This window comes from Lycium barbarum, chromosome 4, assembly GCF_019175385.1.
Source record: "Lycium barbarum isolate Lr01 chromosome 4, ASM1917538v2, whole genome shotgun sequence".
Classification (NCBI taxonomy): domain Eukaryota; kingdom Viridiplantae; phylum Streptophyta; class Magnoliopsida; order Solanales; family Solanaceae; genus Lycium; species Lycium barbarum.
In genome coordinates, this window is record NC_083340.1 from 134870765 (window position 1) to 134893497 (window position 22733).

Consider the following 22733-nt stretch of genomic DNA (forward strand, 5'->3'; position numbering starts at 1 on the left):
AGTTTGTTTTGATTTTTTGGAGGTTTTGTTTTATGTCCTTCTCTTTTTGTATTTATTGATTAGATAAATGTACAAGATAATAGTTTAAGCCGAACCCCTCACCAAGTCACCATTATAGGAGGAGAGAGTCTAGGTGAATAAATTATAATAAAATTAAATAAAACCCAGTTAGTTCAAGGAACTAAAACCTGATCAATATTGTTCTAGGAAAAAAAAATTCATAACAATCAGATCCTCCAAATACCGGACACCTATATAGATAATTCAGCTCCTACAATAAACAAGAAATGATGCTAATTTTGAAAGAAGTGGGACTCGTTAAAAAGAAGTTTAACTTCTATACAAAGAAAATAAAATTATCTGTACATATATCATGTGACTTTAAAGGACAATTACAAGTAACGGTTCATAATAAGTGAAATTAACAAGTTAAAAAATAAATTAGGTAACATACCACAATAGAGTAATTACTTACATTGATATATAAGTTAAATATTTAAAGAAAATAGTGAATATACATGTATTTCAAGTCTCAGAAACTGGTAGGTATGCATGCATTGCTCATTTCACAACTAACAGTCAGAAGTGAGTTAAACACTGCAAAGAATTGGACAGGAGGACCACTTCTATTTGTAGTAATCCATGAAATAATTCTCTAACAGAATAAAATGGGCTTTTTCTGGAATTTTGATATTGACACGAAACTGCAAAATTTATAGTTTTCACTAAAAGTACACGGCAACTTAAGATTATAAAATCATCATACTAAACTTGAAGTCTTCACTACTTCATTCTTGAAATCTGTAAAAGAAATTGGAGAAATTAAGGACTTAGAAAAGAGGCTGTTTTGTTCCTATAATTCTAAGGCTATCAGGTTAGATCTTTTTGTGTTTAATCAAGTGAAATTGTTTCAAGAGATTATAAAGATGTTTTAATGTCGATTTTGTGCAAATTAAATGATGGAAATTGTAGAATTTACCTCAGAAATCTAGTTTGAAAGAGTTCTGTTCATGTTTCTAAGCCGAATCTGTTTCAATTGTTAGCTATTAATCTCTCTTCTTGCTTGTAAATCATGTTGACTATATGATTATTCAAAGATTGTAGCTTATTAATGTTTCCAGATTGTAGTTTTTCTGAAAATAAGAAGTTTGAAATTTCCAGTTAGACCAAAAGTAAGCAAAAATTAGTGATAGAAATGTACATCACCTGCTGAATTAATATACCAAAGTTAGAACGTGTCCATGTATTTAGCTGAGTTACATCAGTAAGTAGTGATTCAGATATACATCACAGAAATTTAGTATTATATTAGTACAGTCCTCACATTGTTCTTGTATATCAGTATATGTACTCTTTGTAAACAAAGTCTCTATTTGAACTGATCATGGTATTCTTGGGAAATCTGTTATTTACTTGACGTTAGTGTGGTACGGTCAATGTTCTTGTATGCTCATTTACCATCCTTGCTTTAGGGTTTATAACAGTACAATGCTAGCCCTCTTGGTAGGGAGCGCTTTACTAGATCCGATTAGTTGAACAGCCAGTGGGTTTCAAATATCAGCCGCCTAAAAAATGAAGGAAAAAAGAGTGCAGTGCTAATCAAATATTGAGCCATATTAACCTAGTAAAGCTTATTCCTTTACTCCATTTGATCAAGGCTCAAGTGAGCATCACCAATTCTAGGACAGGGGACAAAGTTACGGATTGACCAAGTAGGTGTTTGAAGTTTTTGTTTTCTTTTATTTTGTAAAAGGTGTTTGAAGTTGCTTTCCTCTATGTTCGACTTAATTATGGATTGACCACGATTGGAGAAAATTAACTTTTTTATAGCATTGCTCTCCAAGACAAACTTTGTCCTGGGTAATTAAACAGGTCATAACATAACCTAACCAACATAAATTTTGAGCGAATTACGTAATACTGAGCTGATTTTGCTACCTCTATTAGAAATGCAATACAATTTTTTCATTATGGTAGAATAGTACCTGGAAATAATAACTCACCAAACATATAATTGTTTGTGTGGCCATATATAAAAGATTACATATCCATAATGTGATTCGTCGAGTCTCCTTCTAGTCACTGAAATGATAGCTTGGAACATCTATATCTTTGTATAAACAACTAATTAACACAAGTGTATTGCACATCTCGTAAAGTTAATGATCCTCTGGAGAATATGATCCAAGTACGCTGGTGGAGCAAAATACTGCTGATACTAATGAGCTTAAATGCTTGTACATGAGTTAATCTTTCCTGTATAAAGTTGTGTTGAATAACTAGATTTACAATTGTGCAGGGAAAATAACTTGGAACGAGAAGGTTGACTAGCACATCCATTTGATTATTAATTTTATGGGGCGGGAAGGCCAACAAATATAACCTCATGAAATAGTCGCTCAATATGGCTCGGAAACTACAATAAAAATAATATGTGTAATCTTGGCACCCCAAATAACAGTAGAGGAAAATTCGAGGGCTCTCCCTTAAACTTGATCCGTCTTATTCAATCTATCAAATGGTATATGTAACTTTACATCGCTGCTCTCCTTGAGATATTACCCCATGGACGACCTAAATACGTTGTAACATTTGCCCCAACTATGGAGTTGCTTTTATGGTGCAATTTGTAGCACCTTTACCTGAAGAGAGAGCCTGAGGAAAGATCAACTTGAATGGTGCTAAAAGCTGCACCATACAAGCAAGTCTATAGTTGGGGAAAGTGAGTAAGAATGTTAGCGACATATTTAGGTCGACAAGGGGTAATTCTCTTGGACAATGGCAATGTTGAGTTACATCGACTATCTGATAGATTGAAAAGAATGTATTTAGTTTAATGGAGAGTCCTAAGTAAGTTCCTTGAATTGTGTTATATTTTTCGATATTGTTGTTTAGGGCTGCCGAGATTGCACCTGTTATTGAGTTGAAGTTTCCCGAGCCATCTTGTGCTACTATGGCAGGAGGTGCTTGTGTTTGTTGGCATTCTCCACAGCATAAAATTGTTAACCAAATGACAGAGTAATTAAAGACTTCCAGCTCGGGAAAGGAGGGGAACTTCTGCGACCTGAACTAAGGAAGGAAGAAGAAGGAAAATCAGAGATCATTATTAGTGATTGCTAAAGGTGAAGCTATTATGATACACTTATAAAAAATCATTTTAGTTTGAAAAGACTACTCTCATGAATGGGCTCCAATGCAAATGCTGCGCCAACATACCCCAATGTGGCATCACTATTGCTTCCAAGGTTATTATTTTCTCTTTACTATTGCCATGTTTAATTGCAGTGACATATATTCAATAAATCAAGGTTTTTAGATAGTTAGACAAACTTGATGGGTGACTGTGGATGACTCGGGTTCTGTCATATTCCCAACTTGTACATATTCTTTGACACTGACTTGGTGTTTTTAACTATTTGACTTGTAGGAAAAAACTATCAATGATGTAATTGCAGACAATCAGGAATGCTTGATTATTAAGAGAATTTACTTTTATGTGTTCTTACTAAATCTGATGAGCTGGAAATGGACTAGATTACATACTAAGGTTGTCTCACTAAAGTAAAAATCAATTTAAACAAACGGTAAGCTCAAAAATGCTCAATTTTTTAGGCTGCCAAAGTAGAGGAATGATAGTGTTTTTCCCCTAAAATTAAAAGACCACAGTTATATCTGAAGCTTCAAGGTAACTTGTTATTAATAGCAAGAAAACATGAAGAGCAATCTGATATACATATAGCCCCAACCTTGTACAAAGAAAAAAAAAATCAGAAATCACAGCATTATGAATACCGTGGAATAGATATTCGAGAGGCGAACATGTTTCCAGATTCCCGTATTAATAAAGTTGTACCTTCTAACTCAAGAAGTAACACTTTGGGTAAACTACTAACTGATAAAAGTTGTATCTTCTAGCTTAGCATGACGTAAGTCTGCCTTTTGGCTCCCTACGCCCTAGGCCCTGTATAATTGTCGTCTGATTATTTGGTTTATAAGAGGAGGTTTGGACTTTGGATTTACTCTGAGATAGTAGAGAGGTTATGTTGAGTTTCGAATACATAGAGTGATAAACATATACAATTGTTGGCCTGTGAACTGCTGTTTCTTCTGGCAAAGATGACAAAAAGGCCGGACTTATGGCTGCTGCTACCATGTGGTTGGGAGTAGATTAATTGAAGTTACAAGAAGATACATCTGCTGAGCCAGATATGGGATGGTATTTTCTTATGACATTTAGCTGAATATTTTTACTGGCGAAGACGACAAAAAGGCCGGACTTACATTAATGCAATGATGTGGTTGGTAGTTGAGCGATGAAAGTTACAAGAGGAATATGAGTTCAGCCAGATAATGGAACGGTAGTTTCTTGTAATTAACTTTTTAATGAAATTTCGCTCTTACTGAATTTCCTGCCATGCCTACTCTATATCTATATATGTATCCGCCAAAGAAGATGAATAAGCGGAAGAAGAGGAATAGAGGTGCGCAGTTTTCTCCTCAGCTTTGGCTTGTTATTTAAATTCACACAATTGTGTTAAAGGGATCAGTACCCTGCATGAAAGTAGTTGAACTTAGAGTTACAATCACTAAATTGCAACTCTGGTTCCAAAGTTTGAGCAGGGTTGAAACTGGCTTAATCTTGGACCAGCCCTTGAAATTTTAGGCTCGAGATTAGCTCGATCACATTGTTTATCTATTATGGATGAATGTATGTTAGTTTCATTGCTCTTCTGTATTCTAGGTTTTGTTAACATTGGCCAAAACCGAGCTTTTTTTAAGTAATATAAACAAAAGAAAGAAAAGGAATACAAAGTCACTAGTGCAAGAAATGCATTAATATAAACTCTCCAACAGGACAAGGGACAACATAACGAATACAAACTGAGTAAAGTAGAATTCCTAAGAATACTGTAAAGTACAGGGAAAAATGCATGTCATAAAATCAACTCTAAGAAAGACAAGGTGTACAAAATAACATGTATAAAACATAGAGTAAATAGTTTTGGCAGCTAAAGATCAGTTTGATGGAGGTGGTGATAGAGTAGGAATTGAAGGAATTGTAGGAAGTGAAGGGATTGTACTGGGAATGTTGGGTAGGGAGTTGGCTGGCAAGGGAGGCAACGTCAGCTTTGGAGCAGCAGGCAAAGTTGGCAAAGATGGCATTGGTGGCAATGTGGCAGTCGGCAAGTTCGGCATCTTTGGCAATTGAGGCACTGTTGGTTGAGGCAGAGATGGAATACTCGGTAGTGGTGGTGCTCCTGGAATCTGCAGCAACATGCGAGCTCCTCTGCTTGTGCTGACGCTTGAAAGGAACAACGTTATGGTTATCGAGAGGATCAGGTAATTCTTGAAAGCCGCCATTCTTGATATTGATTTCTCCTTTTTGAGTAAAATGAATGTGATTTGCACTTTGGTCTTTGGATTGAGTTATGCAGAATCTGAATGGTTAAAGTTGGTATATATATAGGTGTAGCTTTGGTGAAGGTTTAAAAGGTTGGAGGAAATGTGGTCTAGGTAGGCTAGCAAAGGTGGTGTCGTTAGTTCAACTTCTCAACCAGACTTAATGCGTAAAGGGCATAGTAATTTCTGATGTTAGTTCAATTGGATCCTTTGCTTAACTTTGACAAAAGAACTACAATTAACTTGCAATAAAATATCAGTCTCAGAAACCAACATATGTGTTGTCGTACACTTGAATATCAATCAAAGAGTCATAGGAACACTTGAATCAGTAACTCATTAGATGTTGTTCTACTCAATTGTATTGACTTTATTTAGCATAATTCTAGCTAAAGTTCTATCCTATCTGTCTTCGTGAATACCACCCTCTTCCTTTTTCTTAATTAGTTTAAAGCATTCATGTGAATGAATTTTTCTCATTTTTGTATTTTTAGTACTGTAAACAATTTTGTTTTAAAATGATATATTATTGTGACTGCAAAATAGAAGTATTTTGAGCAACCAAAGGTAGGTGATATAAGGAGAGATGAAACAACATTCAATTTGTGACAATTCAACGAGGACAACATATTCTCAACAAATACTATAATTCAAGTAAATCTAATGGTATTGGGAACATTTTTACTGACGAACCATTTAATAGTACGGGTCTTGCGGGGTCACAACTCAAAAGGAAGGACACTGAAATTAATGAAACAAAAAATTTATGTAATTGGGCCATATGTTCTATCTCTTTGTTGACCTCTCTTTTTCTATATGCTTCCTCACATTAAAAGCAAAAAGTGAAAAAAAATCCCCATTGATCTCTTACTAGTGATACCACGTGAATGGTTTAATACGATGTAGTCATCCACCCACTATAAATCCAACACTTACAATGGTTGTTTACCACATTAGTTAGTGAAATAATCAGAAGAATCATGTGTGATCTTACTTTCCTAAGCCACACCAGCTTTTTTCCTAAATTCAAAACTTGCTACACTCATTTTTGTTCCTAACATTATTTCATTGCCCATTCGATCAAGTTTTTTGGGTTTCTCACCATTTTAAAGATTGATTGATTCGGACTATCCCGCGTAAGACTTATTAAAGAGAGGAACGCTTCTTACCATAACTTTTTCCATATTCAAGGCTTACACCCGAATTATTTGATTAAGGATGGGGGATTCCTATCCATTTCAATTTCCACCGCAATCCTTGATGGTCTAATTCGTTCAAAGTTGTTCTACACTATTTCATGTATCCCAAGTTATTGATGACTTTTATTTTTCATGAATCTCCTCGTCTTGTTATCTATTTTAAATGTCTAAGAGTTAAGTATAGAATACGAGTTCTCGACATTGTTTTGGGACCGGAAGCATATCTTGTTATTCTAATATCTCTTATTTATAACGAAAGATATTATACTTTGTGAAACAAACGTTCTTTATACCCTATTACTATACATCTGTTTTACTTTTTAGAAAGGAAAAAAAATTGATGTAAATATTAGTGCAAATCACATTCAATTGACTTTCTAAGTTTCTATATTGTGAATAGTACATTGGGGATTACCAAAGAAATTAGCTAAACAAAAATGTCAATAGAAAAGCACGAGCTGCATTGCCAATGCTATGGTCTAGCAATTGATGAAGGTGAAATGACAATCATATAAAACCTTGGTACAAATCCTAATAAAGATAGTATTTTTTGGTAAATCGTTCCTAGATGTCTAAATTTTGGCGTGCAGAATCTAACATAGTTGTACTGGTAAGACGATTACATGTACTCAGTAAAATAAAGAGGTGATCAGTGGCTAAGCCAGATGCAATTGAATCCTTTTGGAAGTTGTATTGCATGAATAGAGTAAAAGTAATTTTTTTTTACATATATATATATATATATAAAATATCAAATTCCTTTAACATAAGAGAAATACAAGTTCAGGTGCGATATTTTTTAATTATTTTAATCCGTATTAGAATTCTTGAATCCACCACGAGAGGTGACCAACTTGATGTACCTAGAATAATACGTTTTTGTTATCACATCTAAGAAAATGGTTGTTCCTACAATAGTTTGATGCTAAGTAGGGTAGTAACAATTGGGAAGTAATTTTGCAAGGTAGCCTATTGAACAGTGTCATTTAATGGCACTAATTTTTTTTATTTTTTTTTAAAAAGGAAAAATTGCATTCATAACTAGTAGAGCCGTAAATATGGGCTAAGGCCCGTGGGCCGACCCATCCCAGCCCGTGATTTGATAGGGTTGGGCTTGAATTTTTGGAGTCCATTTAAGAACGAGGCTTTATAGCCCGGCCCAATTAAGCCTGTTGGCCCATGAGCTTGAGCGCATGTGGGTTGGGCCGGCCAGTGGACCTAATAATTTTTTTTTATTAAAAATAAAAAAATAGAAAGAAAGTGAAGATGTTAAGACAATCTCATCAGAAAAGCAGATTCAGATGTGCATGATGAAGATGATGTGCTAGTGTTGGATACGCAATAAGCGCCATGAAAGTTTCCTTGAGAAGTTTATTTTTACTTTAAATGGATGGAATGTTGTCATTTTCTTTAGCGTTTTATTGAGATCTATTGGAACAAAGCTAGGTTAATAGTCCTATTTAGCTAGTTGTGTTGCTACCCATTAACTGTTTAGTTTGCTATTAACATCTCTATTTAGTTCGAGTGATATTAGTTATTAATATGTTAAGTGTTAACAATTTCAAAAGTTATTCAGCTTTGCAGAAAGCTTGGTCCTACAAGATTGTTTTTTTGTTCAGTTGTACCCAAATTGATACAATAATCAAAACGAAAATGAAGGAAAAAGGACAAGAAAATTAAGGATAGATAATTTGACACAACTAAAGACCCAAATTAGCAACCAAAGTTCTTAGATTAACTTGACCTCTAATTTAGGAACTAAAGAGCACCAAACTCTTAGGATGACCAATAGGGATTTGATACCCTAATAACCAATCCTCTCACAAGATTCACAATCTCTAGCTTAGCAAGCTCTCAACACTCAAAAGAGTTTACAATCTCAAAGTATCAATAATCAAAATAGTCTAAGTCTTCCATGAAGAAGAAGAGAACTATTTATACTATGCTAGAAATAAAAGATAGCAAAATGACATAAACACCCTTAATGAGACAAGGGCCTTGTTTGGCTATTCTTCTTTCTTCAAAATCTTGAAATCTCCTTTGCAAGAATAGCCAACTCTTCATCTTTTAGCCATTGTGGTAACTTCCCATTTCCTCTTCTTCTCCCCAATCAATCTTCATCAACAAATGGACTTGGGATCCAAGGTGGTCATCAAAAGTATACTCAAGAGCCTCCCGCTTCATAAATAGGCTTTGCAAGTGTTGTAGTTCCCGGGCTTGGCTCCTTGTAAATGGCCTTGAGGCAAGTGGGCTTGCATCATTCTCCCCATCTTGAAGAGAATTTGTCCTCAAATTTGATGGCTCATCACTTTCCATTACCATGGGAGATAGGTCACAAATGTTGAAGGTGTTATGAACTTGATATTCCGGAGGGAGATCAATTTTGTAGGCATTATCATTAAGCCTCTCAAGGACTTCAAAGGGAACATCCCCACGCGGCATCAAATTTGTCTTCCTCTTATTGGGGAATCTTTCTTTTCGGAAGTGCACCCACACCCAATCTCCCGGTTCAAGGACCACCCTTTTTCTCCCTTGGTTTGCCCGTTTCGCCACCTTTTGATTCTTATTTTCAAGTTGGAGCCTTGCCTTTTCATGGATCTTCTTCATAGCTTCGGCTCTCTTGTTACCATCTAAACTCAATACCACATCTTGAGACAAAGGCGTTAGATCCAAGGGGGTTAGGGGGTTAAAACCATACAACACCTCAAAGGATGGCATGCCAATAGTGCTATGAATAACTCTATTATATGCAAATTCTACTAAAGGCAATTGGTCTTCCCAAGAGGCTAGCTTCCCTTTTACCATGGCCCGAAGCATAGAACCTAAAGTCCTATTGACAACTTCGGTTTGGCCATCGGTTTGTGGGTGGCAAGAGGTGGAAAACAACAACTTCGTTCCAAGCCTACCCTACAATTCTTTCCAAAAGTGGCTAAGGAACTTAGGATCCCTATCGCTCACAATTGTCTTGGGAATGCCATGCAATTTAACCACATTTTCAACAAACAAGGAAGCAATATGGGGAGCATCATCAACCTTATGACAAGCAATGAAATGGGCCATTTTCGAAAAACGATCAACAACAACAAAGATGCTATCTTTCCCCCTTTTTGTCCTAGGCAATCCCATCACAAATTCCATGGAAATGTCAAACCAAGGTTGTTGAGGGATGGGGAGGGGAGTGTACAAGCCATGGGGTTGAAGCCTATATTTAGCTTTTCGGCATTCAAGGCATTGGCCATAAATTCGGGCCACATTCCGCCGCATGTGGGGCCAATAGAATTGCTCCTCAAGAATCCCCATTGTCTTGTCAATCCCAAAGTGTCCCATCAATCCCCCATTGTGTGCCTCCCTCACAAATAACTCCCTCCAAGAGCTCATGGGCACACATAGTCACTTGTTCTTGAACAAGAAACCATCAAACTTAGAATAGGGAGTAGAAGATCTATCCCTAAGCCACCTTTCCCTTTCCCATTCTTCGCATTCTAGAAAGATTTGTGCAAAGACGAGGTCCTCGGGATACAATGTCTTCAAGCTCTCAAAACCCATCAATTTGGAAGACAAAGTATTGATCAAAACATGTTTCCTTGATAAGGCATCCGCCACTACGTTATCCTTTCCCTTTTTGTATTGGATTACATAAGGGAAGGATTCAAGGAATTCAACCCATTTGGCATGCCTTTTGTTCAACTTACCTTGGGCCTTAAGATGCTTTAAGGACTCATGGTCGGTCCGAATCACAAACTCTTTAGGCCACAAGTAGTGTTGCCAATTTCCCAAAGCACGAATTAAGGCATACAACTCAAGATCATAGGTAGTATAATTCAAAGTTGCTCCCTTGAGTTTTTCACTAAAATAGGCTATGGGCTTTTGGTCTTGCATTAAAACGGCTTCAATACCCACTTTGCTTGCATCACATTCAATCTCAAATATTTTGTCAAAGTCGGGTAATTGCAACAATGGTGCGGAGCTAAGCATTTGTTTCAAAGTTTCAAAGGCATTAGCTTGCTCCACACCCCAAGAAAAAGGTTTGGCCTTTCGGATTACCTCAGTCAAAGGAGCAGCTATGGTACTAAATCCTTTAACAAAACGCCTATAGAAACTAGCCAAGCCATGAAAGCTTCTTACATCTCCAATGGATTTTGGAGTGGGCCAATCTCTTATGGCTTCTATTTTGGATTCATCAACCTCAACCCCCCTTGAGGTCACAACAAATCCCAAGAAAACAACTTCATCCACACAAAAGGAACATTTATCAACATTGGCATAAAGTTGTTCTTGTCTAAGCACTTCAAACACACATTTCAAATGAATAACATGCTCATCCATGGTTTTACTATACACCAAAATATCATCAAAGTAAACAACCACAAATTTGCCAATAAAAGGTTTCATCACATGATTCATCAAACGCATGAAAGTACTAGGAGCGTTATTGAGGCCAAAAGGAATCACCAACCATTCATATAGACCAAACTTGGTCTTGAATGCGATTTTCTACTCATCTCCGGGTTTCATCCGGATTTGATGATACCCACTCCTAAGATCTACCTTAGAGAATATGCATGAACCATTCAACTCATCAAGCATGTCGTCAAGATGAGGTATGGGATGGCGATACTTTACCGTTATCTTGTTGATGGCCCGGCAATCGACACACATGCACCATGATCCATCTTTCTTTGGCACCAAGATCACGGGCACGGCACAAGGACTCATACTTTCTCTCACAACTCCCTTTTCAAGGAGCTCATCCACTTGTCTTTGGAGCTCCTTAGTGTCATCCGGGTTGGCTCTACAAGCCGGTTTATTTGGCAATTGAGACCTCGAGACAAAGTCAATTTGGTGTTCAATTCCCCTCAAGGGTGGTAACCCCTTTGGGAGTTCTGTTGGGAACACATCATCAAATTCCTGCAAAAGAGAAGAAATAGAACTAGGAAAAGAAGGGGTTAGTTCATAAGTGTGCAATGCATAGTCCCTATGCATGAGGAGAATCACCGGTTGACGCTCCCCCAACTTCTCCCTAATTTCCCCACAATTCTCCAAAAGCGACACCTTGGTTTTTCCTCTAAGCTCTCCTTTCTTTCCACTCACCTCTTGAGAACTACTCTCCTCTACTCCCTCGTCCCCCACATTCTTCTTTTGCAATGCACCATGACCCTTCTCCTTTAACTCCCTCATTTTGTTATAGATCTCACCCACTTGGGAGGGGGTCATGGGATTCAAGACATGTTTGACACCATTGTGGACAAGGGCGTATTGGTTAGTTCTCCCATTATGGTTGACGGACCTATCATATTGCCATGGTCGGCCAAGTAGAAGATGACACGCTTTCATGGGAACAACATCACACAACACCTCATCGTGATACTTCCCAACCGTGAATTTGATGATAGCTTGCAGAGTCACCTTCAATTCCCCACATTCATTAAGCCATTAAAGTTTGTAAGGGTTTGCATGGTGGGTGGTGGGAAGTTTCAAGAAATCAACAAGGGTGGTACTAGCAACATTGGCACAACTCCCACTATCAATGATCATGATGCTAGTGTTTTGGTTAATGATGCACTTGGAATGGAAAAGATTTTCTCGTCGACTTGGGTCATCCATTGCTTTTCTTATCATGGTCCTTCGCACCACATAGAGAGGTGCAATAGGCTCATCATCACCCTCAACACCATCCCCTTCACTATCATGAGGTTCATTCTCATGATTGCCCTCATCATCTCCTTCCTCACATTCTTCTTCATCTTCACTATAAGTGTCTCTCAAAATAAACGCTCTACGATTAGGGCACTCGCTTGCTCTATGACCGAAGTCATGACATTTAAAGCATTGAATAGGAGTTTTCGTACCTCCTTCTTTTGGAGCAAACTTCGGAGGTTGTTTGTCAACTTGCTTCTCAACATGAGAATTCTTCACAAATGGTTTCTTGGCTTCTTGCATGGGGCCCTTATTCTTTTGACAATGGGAGGAGGAGGCTCCTCGTTCTTTGTTATTGTTCCATGAACTCACATAGCCCCTTGACTTATTGATTTTGTCTTCCTTGAGACCCTCCTCTATTTCAATAGCCGCTTGAAGGGTTTCTTCAATGCTCCCATAGTTGTGGAGTCTCATTTGTGAAACAATGTCACCATTTAACCCGGCTCGGAACCGAGTCATAGCATTTAACTCATCCTCGTCAAAATCGATTCTCATCTTGACAATTTGGAACTCATCATAGTATTCTTCCACACTCTTTTTGTTTTGCCTTAAGGTATACACCTTCTTGAGTTGTTCTTGCTTGTAGCGTTTGTTGACACCCAATTTTGTCCCTCATTTATTTTAATTTACTCGGGCTTCTAAATTTACTGACAAGCTAAATACTTTATTTTCACTATTTTTTTTTATTTTTTATTATTGCTACTACTATTAATAACGCTACTATTTTTTATTTTTTTTAACATTACAAGTATTACTTTATCACAAATTTTTAATTGGTTCGTCATCGTTTCATTTTTTTGGATTTTGGACTCGTTAAGTTAATTATAGAACAACACTTTGTTAAATCCATATATATGTTTTTTTTAATATTAATTGTCTTCTATGAATTGTACTAGTTGTTAAATTAGAAGCCCAAGAATAATTAAATGAGGATGAAGGGTCAACAATTTCAGCCAAATAAATGGCCCAAATTATCAACCCATACTCTAATTAATTCAACCAACCCACATTATTCCCTACCCAAAACAATTCAGCCCACATTATTTTCCTACCCAGCCCATTAACTAATTCTACCCGGTCCAGCCCAAAAAATACCCGACCCGACCCATTTGTTTTTCTCCCCCTAAACCTATTCTCTCTCTTTCTCTTATTCTTTTCCGCCTCCTTCATCATCATTCCCTCTCCTCCTTTTTCTTTTCCTCTTCACACCGCCGCCCCCACCTCACTCCTCTCTCTACCCTACCACTATGCTCCCTCCACTCACCGCCACACGCTCCACCTCTACCCTACCTCTCTTTCTTTTTATCCTTTTTATCATCACCGCCGCTACCCCACTCCTCCACTCACCGCCGCACTCCGCTCCCCTTCATCATTTCTTCACCCCACCACCTACGCTCCTCCCTCTCTCTCTCTTTCTTAAACCAAATGAAACCCTATAAAGGGGGGGCGAATTGAATCTTAAAGGGGGGGAGGGGGGATTCAGTGTTTTGAGGGATACCCACCATCTTCCAAATTTGATTTTCTTCCCGGTGAACTTTAGCCGGGAATTACTCAACGTTTTCAGAGATTTTTTTTTTTGATCAGTAGCCTACTCCAAACTTCATACCATTTGATATATCATTTTTTACCCGTTCTTAAACATTTCTCACATGAAAACTTTCGGATTCGTTTCGAACTGGGATTCAAATCTGTTCGAGTGTAAATCTGAGGATCGAGCCTAGTTCACTGCACTCGAAGAAGGTAAACGATCTTTCTTTAAATAGTTTAATTTCAGTTTAGTAGTTTAAGAGGCAATTATGTGATTCACACATGTTTGTTTCGGTTGATTGAACTTCAGGTTAGTGACTTGTAGTATCGAGCATGTTCCGGATTGGTTAGTTTGATTTTGGTTTTAATGATGCTTGTATGATCGTGTCTTAATTTAGTTCGGGTTTTGCAGTTTAGAAGTTGACAGAATCTATTCGTTTAGGTCTTAATTTTAGTTTAGTTTAATTTCAGTTTTGTTGGCGTTTAGATGTTCGTACGAGCTTACGTGGGGATGATTATGATGATGGTTTTGATCTCTAATTTGACATAGTCATGTTTGTTTGGACCTGTTTAGATTAGTTTAGTCATTTGCTGGTTTTCGTTTAAGGTGATTTTGGTGTTTAAAGTCAGTGTATTCTTCAATCAAACTCATGTTGATTCGATTCATGTAACTTTCCTTCCTTTAGTTTTTTTTTTTTTGGGTTTCTATTTGGTCGTGTTGTTGTTATGTTTACATTTTTAGTTAAGTTTGTAATAGTATGACGTTTTACTGTTGTTACTATCAGAAGATTGGTAGGTCTGTTTGCGATGTATTTATCGATAGGTTAGGTATGTGGTGAAATGCTAGTTTACATGACATGTTGTTCAAGGGATTATGTTTGGCTCAATTGCTATTTGTTCAAGTCGGATAAGATCATTAGGGATCTATGTTGAAGCCAATCTGCTGGTTAGGATATGTCTATCAGTGGTCATTTTTATTTATGTTGAAGCTAATCTGTTTGTTTGCCTGCTTTGTGTCCATAAAGTATGATGGATATCTTTTCCCCTGTAGTCTCTAGTTTGTGTGTGCTGCATCTCTCACGTCTTGAACTGTTGGTGCCCTTGTTGCTCATGTAAAGATATGAAACATATAAGCCTTCACATGTTTGGTAGTATCTGGAAACCTTATATCATGTGCAGGCTCAAGTTGTTGTATGTTCGCCCTTCTATGATGTTTTCCTTAATTTGGTGCATAGCCTTGCATAGGCCTTGGAACTGGTTCTGTCCCTCCAGGGTCTAGGTAGCATGACACTTAGTCTCTTAACCTTGCTGATCATTACTGTCAAATGGCTTTATTATGCTTGCTTGATCCTGTCCTTTTGGTGATTGATTGTTGACTGAACCTGCATATGCTTGCCATTTATGAATATCCCTGTTGAATGTTGTTGTTTTGTGTGAATCGGTGTCGAGTTAACTGGTCCAGTCTGCTTTCCATATGGACTGAAGTCATTACAAAGCAACTGTATTTTAAAAGGATTAAAATGACAACTATAAGCTATGCAATTTATTTGTGTAAAGAATGTCGGTTAAGTTTCCTTTACTGCGTTACCGATTAAGCATACAGTTTCAAAATGCCTCTTGCCTTATGATTAATTCATTTTGTTTACGTTTTCAATACGACATGAATCATTTTTTTTCTGTGGTTGTTAGTTTGTTTTGTTTTGCTGTCTACCTATGCCTAAGTTAAGTATACTTTAGTTAGTTATTTGTTGATTCACTTACTGTTTACATGCTTAATATGCCTAGTTAGGTGTAGTTAGTTGTTTATTGGTTTATTTCCTGTTATGCGCTTAACAGGTTTACTGGTGGTAGCTTAGCGGGTTTGGTTAGTCTATCCCAATTATAGCATTATCTCATGTGCGCTTTTCCTTTTTTTATTTTGGTAATCAGCATGTCCTCTCTCCTAAACTGTTTGGTATATTGCCCATCTACCCGAAACTGTTTGGTGTATTATCTCTCTTTCCTGCACATGTTGTTTATTGTATTTTGGGAATTTGGCTTGGTGAAAATATGATTTCAGTTACTGATTGGCAGAAGACTCTTTGGTTCAAGTTTAATTTCATTTGATAGTAAACTTTTAGCTTCTTGGACATTGGCTACTCGCTGCCTTGATATTTCCATTTACATTGAGCAAGACTGAATTAGAATCATACAAAGGGATCTGTGTTCCGCATATTAATGTCAATTAAATTTATGTAGTTCTTTTCCTTTTGCTTCACTTATTTCTATTATTTAACGCTCATCGGCTGAAATTAATGTCCCAATCCCCGCATCTTTCACCTTTAATTCTATCTCCATGCCTATTAATGACTTGGTCCCTTTACTAATTCCTTCATTTTTTTTCTTTATTTGCATGAACCTTGGGAACGAGGATGGGGTCTTAATGCAAGACTCTACTAAGTCCGACGATGGAGTCGATCACTACTGCTGCATCCCCTTGTTTAGGATTTTTCTTCAATCTCTTGCACTGTATAAGCAGTGAAAGAATAGAAGGAGTCTTCAATGTCTACCTTAGTTATTTTCATTATCATCTAATCACTGTTTAACCTTGCTTGTTTTTTTAAGATTTTATTATCTTCAGTTCATCTCACTTAGGATTAGCAGTAGCTTACATAAATGCCTATATTCTGATTAACTCTTAATTAATTAATTTTGGGTTCGTAAAAATCATACGAGTTTATTTTCTTAGATATGTTGATTCTTTTCCCCAAACTTGAGCTAACACATTTCTTTGTTATTTTAAAACAATTCTTATCTTTTCTTTGATTAGAACGTTCAAAGTCTTTTTTTTTTCTGAAAAAGGAACGTTTTTTCTTTAAAACTTTTACTCACTATTTCAAGTATACTTTGAAAGTCATATATTTTATCTGATGTTTGACTTACTCTTTCAAAACGTGATTTTCATTTTTGGCATATCGGGTCCTTCAATGATTTCCCCATGCCTAATTAATTCATCTAACATAATTTTTCTTCAAAATATCACAAATTTTACACTAATGTTAGTTTATTTTGAGAAATAAAAAGGCAAACTAGTTCTGTGGATGACTTCTCCACTTTAGCTCTTTTTGAACGTTCGAAACATATATTTGCTAAAACAATTCTTACATAGTCTATATTGAACTAATAGTCTTTTGTAAGTCTTACTTTTAAATAGCACTCAAAATCTTCTTTTATACAAATAATTGTTGTTTTTCTACAAGTCCTCTTTTAAATAGCATTCTTACAGGTCTGTAACTTTAGCCACATTTACAAAAGCTAGGTTCTTTTCTATAATTATTTACACTTAGCCTAACTAATCATAAGTCCGGTCGGTTAACCATTGTTAATGGGTCTTAAAGGATGCCTAATACCTTCCCTTTAGACTAATTGAACCCTTACTCAGATCTTTTGGTTTCGTAGACTTTAAAATAAAATCAACTTTAGATAATTACTTTAGTTAACTTTAGGTGTCCTAATTCACCGTAAATAATTAGGTGGCGACTCCTTAACTTTAAATAACCCAGGAATCACCAATATGTTGTACTCTAATTTAACCCGGTTAAAATGGGGTATAACAGCGTTCGGTGACATACTTACACCGCATGGCCTCCTTCAACTCATCCCAAGTAGGTGTGGGCGGGAGTCCAATAATTCTTCTTGCTTTCACTTGAGTTTCCCACCATGTGGAGGCATACCCTTCAAATTGCGCAATGGCGTAAGACGCCTTTTTCACCTCGGACATGTCATTCGTCAAGAAGATTCTATCACAATGCATCACCCAATCAAGGAATGTATCGGGATCACTACTTCCCTTGAAGGTTAGGAGAGTAACCTTGATGGAATTGAGACTTGTGTCTCGCCCTCCTCCATAACCGTGATTCCCATTGAAATCTCCATCATCATCATAACTTTGATAGTCACGACCTTGGTACCCTCTTTGCCTACCCATGTGAGGGTTAGGACCATGCCTTCCCCCCCCCCCCCCCCTCCCTCGATAACCTCCTTGTGCTTGCCCTCGTTGCCTCCAACCTTGGTCACCATATCATTCGTGCTCGAGTATAGCTTCTTCTATCTCATCGTCATTTGGTTGTTGGATGTTTGGATGGTGTTGGGGTGGCATAGGTGCATTTAGGTGTGGATCATTTGGATGTGGGTCATTTGGAGTTTGATCTTGTAGGGGTGGATTGTTCCGTTGGCCTATGGGAATGTTGTTTGGTGGGGTGAGGGTTGTGTTTTGAGGGGTGTTTTGGGGGGTGTTTTGGGGAGTGGGGTTATATAGATGATAGAAGGTGCCGGGTGACAATGTAAGTGAAGTGCTTCGAGTAGCTCCACTTGTGCCTCCTTGGTATTGCACTCGGGGCGAACACGAGACCTCCCTACTACCTCCTTCAATTGCTTCTACCCTACTTCCCAAGTTTGCCATTAGACCATCCCTACTCCCCACCTTATCATTCAAGGCTTGTAAGGCCCTCATTACATCAACTAGTGTGAGTTCCCCGGTGGGAACTTGTGTTTCATCCTCCGTAGCCATGGTACCTATTAAGACACTCAACAAAGCAAGCAAACACATTAGATTAGTAAAAACAACTCACAATCGCTCAAGTATGCGCACCTTTAGTTGCCTCACAAATTGCTTCCGCCAAAGATTGTGTGCTTGTTAATGTCGACTAGTCACAAGGGTTCAAATTCTACTCTTGGTCGGAATAGATTCTTGTTAGACTAAGAAAGATGGACGAGTCAATTCAATCTAACGGACTTGAACTAAGAAATTAACAACGAAGCAAAAACGAAGAAAAGCACGAAAGAATTAGTACGAAAGAAATGCGGACACAAGAACTAGCAAACACAAGTAGGAACAACTACTAAATGGCTACTAGTTGAGAAACACAAGAAAATGGAATGCTGAAAATTGGGAAATAAATAAAATTTCGGGCCCGGGTAGGTGATAATTTGAAAACACGGTCTTGAAGCCCAATTGATCCAAGGTATCAATTTGAAGTAACGAAAATTTAAAAATTTCTATACTCTTTTTTTTTTTTTTTTTTTTTGTTCCCTACTTAAGGAATAGGGAAACAATCACTTACAATCAAGGCTCAAGAAGTTTTTTGATAAATGAATTGAGATGAAATGAAAATTTGGAATTGAAAATGTACCTCAAATTCACGGATTGGGTTGTCGAAGTTATACGGCCCGTATATAATTCACGGACCGTAAAAGGTGTCCGTAGAACAGGGACAGAAACTCAAAAATTTGGTACCAAATTTACGGACCAAAATCTACGGATCGTAAAATTTTTACGGTCCGTATTTTCCCACCGTAGATCACTTACAGAATGTAACTTTTGGGCCTCCAATTTTACGGACCAAATTATACGGGTCGTAAAATTTTTACGATCCGTATGTGGGACCGTATAGTGGCTTCAGTGATTTCGTATAGCACGTGATTTCTTGGATCTTGGGCTGGGTTTGTTAACTTTTTTTGACACAATGGACCCACTCAACCTAGGATCATTCCATTTGGGGCTAAAAAATACTTTTCCAAAACTTGGATATAAACTTTTGGATCTAACTTTCCTTTTGAGTCTTCTTCCCCACTTGAATCTATGAAGATAGCTCAAGAACACATGAACATTCAAATTTCTAGCTACCTACAAATCAACTCATTTTACCCCCAAATTTCGGATTTAGGCTCCCGTAACCTAGTAGAACAAAGCCCAATGGTTATCAACTCCCAATTTCGTCACAAATCAAAACCCACCAAGTTGTTCTTCAACTTTTTCTAAAGCTTCAACCCAACAATAGTAGATTCTTCAATATTGACCCGAATGACACGAAATTTGAAGATTTGAAACCCTAACGTACTAAGGAACAAGAATCTAACAACAAAACAAACACAAAATTTTTGGCGTTTTTGGTGGAAAATTTCCAGATTTTTTTTTAGCAATAAACCCTAGGCTAGATTTGATAGAACAGATCTAATCCAAGCTCTGATACCAATTGATATAATAATCAAAATGAAAATGAAGGAAAAAGGACAAGAAAATTAAGGATAGATAATTTGACACAACTAAAGACCCAATTTAGCAACCAAAGTTCTTAGATTAACTTGACCTCTAATTTAGGATCTAAAGAGCACCAAACTCTTAGGATGACCAATAGGGATTTGATACCCTAATAACCAATCCTCTCACAAGATTCACAATCTCTAGCTTAGCAAGCTCTCAACACTCAAAAGAGTTTACAATCTCAAAATATCAATAATCAAAATAGACTAAGTCTTCCATGAAGAAGAAGAGAACTATTTATACTATGCTAGAAATAAAAGATAGGAAAATGACATAAACACCCTTAATGAAACAAGGGCCTTGTTTGGCTATTCTTCTTTCTTAAAAATCTTGAATTCTCCTTTGCAAGAATAGCCAACTCTTCATCTTTTAGCCATTGTGGTAACTTCCCATTTCCTCTTCTTCTCCCCAATCAATCTTCATCAACAAAATGGACTTGGGATCCAAGGTGGTCATCAAAAGTATACTCAAGAGCCTCCCGCTGCATAAATAGGCTTTGCAAGTATTGTAGTTCCAGGGCTTGGCTCCTTGTAAATGGCCTTGAGGCAAGTGGGTTTGCATCACAAATCATTTGCATAGAATGGTAGAGATTTCATACCGAAGTCATACAATCAAATATTTACTTGAAGCCAAACTTAATAAGCATTTTTAGAATCATTTTATTTATGGATTTGTTTAGAAGTAGTAAAGCCATGTCATATATACTTGCAAATATTTACGTTAGAATTTTAAATTAAATAATTTTGATTTTTTTTTTAAAATGTGGGCTGGCCCGGCCAGGCCCGTAGCCCACGTAATGATGTGTTGGGCTTGCTGTTTTAAGGCCCATCAAAATGATGGGCCAGCCTGGCCTGGCTCGCCAAATTCTTTAACCCGCATGGACTAGCCCCAATGGGCTGCACCAGTCCATTGCGACAGCTCTAAATTAATCAGTTATGAGATGCATGTTACTCAATATACATACTCCTCTAAGCTTCACCAATCAAATACCAATGAGATTACGGGAACAACCATTACATGAATAACACAAAAGAATTGCTATAATTTGTTTCTAAAAAAATGCATGATACATGACACATCGATTATCTTGTTCATCTTTTCCCCCCTCTATATTGTAGTCTATAGGTTTCATTTTTTTTACTTGGTTTTAATAACAGTAACCTATTACAAGTGAAAATTTCGTCCAAGCACAGGCTCTACAAATGTGTGACTAAACTTTATGCAAAATATAACTAAAGTTCAGCCATACTGTTTACCCCGGTTTTGGATAATCAATTAAATTTGTGGATGACGTATAGGATATGTGGCTATATCTTATGCCTATTTGATAAAGAGAAGAAATGCATAAATATGCTACAAATGAGCGATGGGTGATCAACGGTTAGCTGTGTACTCGTGAATATATTGATACATAAACGGTGTTTGATCTAAGGAAACGTAAAAATTAAACACAAGAAACGTTGATCGAATCTGATATATATTGAAAGAGAGATTTGCGTGCTTTTCTATTACAAGAGTTTTTTGGTCATGCAGGAGCCAACCCCCTAAAAGGAGGCCAATGCCCCTTATTTATAGTGCTACCCCATGGGCCTCATACAACATAAGAAATAATAAAATAAAGGAAAAGTTCTGAGTTGGATTAGGTTGGATTAGGTAGACCGTACGGTCTGACACCCGTACGATTGGCAGTTGAACACAGCAGGACGCCATTGACGCGTGGCAACTGCGCAACGGATCTTCCGGACTACCGGCCACGATTAAACGGACATACAACCTCAGACAACCGGTCATGGAAGAAACAAACCAAACGACGCCCTTCCTTTGCTCCGGTCCAAACGCTTCCCCAGCTCGGAATGGGGACCTTCATGCGCGTTCTCGTCCCTTTCTTCCCTCGGCCTTTGGTCTCCCCGGTTTAGCATATATCCAGTTTTTACCGTATACAGATAGTCCCCACACTTCCCGGATCGTAGATTTTGTCGGAGTGACGGGGAGTGGATGAATCACTAAGCCGGTGACTCCTTTTGTCCGTTGCTATCGTTTCGTTTTTGGCGGGAACAGTTGCCCCACGTTCCTCAGCCATCGGCCACGTGTCTCGTCCCGGATGGTCTGCTCTGACAAACCACCGCACGCACGTCGTTCCAAGTCATTCCTCATTAATTATGAGGACACGTGGCGCTCCCGGATTGGCCGGGGAATCATAACCGCCACGGTCCCATGCCTATATAAGGCTCCTCCATTTCTTCATTTGAAATTAGTTCTTCGATTAATCCTTTCCGCTTCAAACATTCTGCCTTCTACACATTCAATATCTTTACTCAAAATTATCTGAAAAACTCGATTCTTGTTGATCCGCTGCTTGCACTACGTGAAAAGGATCGATACCGCTACCTTCTCTACTCGTTATTCTCGCCTGTTGCTGCTTCCTCCTGTTGTTTTTGCCATCTTTTGGATCTTTTGACTGTTCCCCTTGCTCTTTTACCTTGTTTATCTCCTCTTTCGAATCCATTCAACTTCTTCTTTTCATTTTTCCAAATGTCCGAAACAACTTCCCATGATATTCCCTCGGTTTCGTCTCAAAAAACCGAGGCTGTCTCTCCTTCTAAAGCAAAGGGCTCCTTCGAGCACACGGCCTCGGATATTATACCGGCCAAAACTAATTTTAGCAAGGACTTAGAGGTCGAAAAACCTTCCTCCGTATCCGACAGAGGGTATGACGTGGGAAGATACCCCTCCTCCATTACCGAGGATAGGCTTGACCTCGTCCGGTCCGACTATGGATGGGACAATCGCCCGGTCCGAGTTTTTACCCCTGGGCCTGATGAGTCAGT

The 22733-nt window shown here is 37.8% G+C and overlaps 1 protein-coding gene, 1 long non-coding RNA gene and 2 other non-coding genes across 5 annotated transcripts; 3 read left to right on the forward strand and 1 right to left on the reverse strand.

Annotated features, from left to right (window-relative positions):
- Positions 1–744: 744 nt before the first annotated feature.
- LOC132636590 (uncharacterized) lies at positions 745–3246 on the forward strand. 2 transcript variants are annotated; one of them, XR_009581321.1, is made up of 2 exons: positions 745–1712; positions 2300–3246. It is a non-coding gene; the product is annotated as an uncharacterized LOC132636590 (long non-coding RNA). The 2 variants fall into 2 exon arrangements; XR_009581322.1 differs by having other exon boundaries at positions 746–874.
- Positions 3247–4108: 862 nt separating this feature from the next.
- LOC132639031 (small nucleolar RNA snoR113) lies at positions 4109–4206 on the forward strand. The gene has a single exon (XR_009582078.1). It is a non-coding gene; the product is annotated as a small nucleolar RNA snoR113 (small nucleolar RNA).
- A 45-nt stretch (positions 4207–4251) lies between these two features.
- On the forward strand, positions 4252–4347 carry LOC132639032 (small nucleolar RNA snoR113). Its single transcript, XR_009582079.1, has one exon. It is a non-coding gene; the product is annotated as a small nucleolar RNA snoR113 (small nucleolar RNA).
- A 669-nt stretch (positions 4348–5016) lies between these two features.
- LOC132637833 (protein PELPK1-like) lies at positions 5017–5361 on the reverse strand. Its single transcript, XM_060354863.1, has one exon. The coding sequence runs from the start codon at positions 5359–5361 to the stop codon at positions 5017–5019; it is 345 nt and encodes a 114-aa protein (XP_060210846.1).
- Between the last annotated feature and the right edge of the window lie 17372 nt (positions 5362–22733).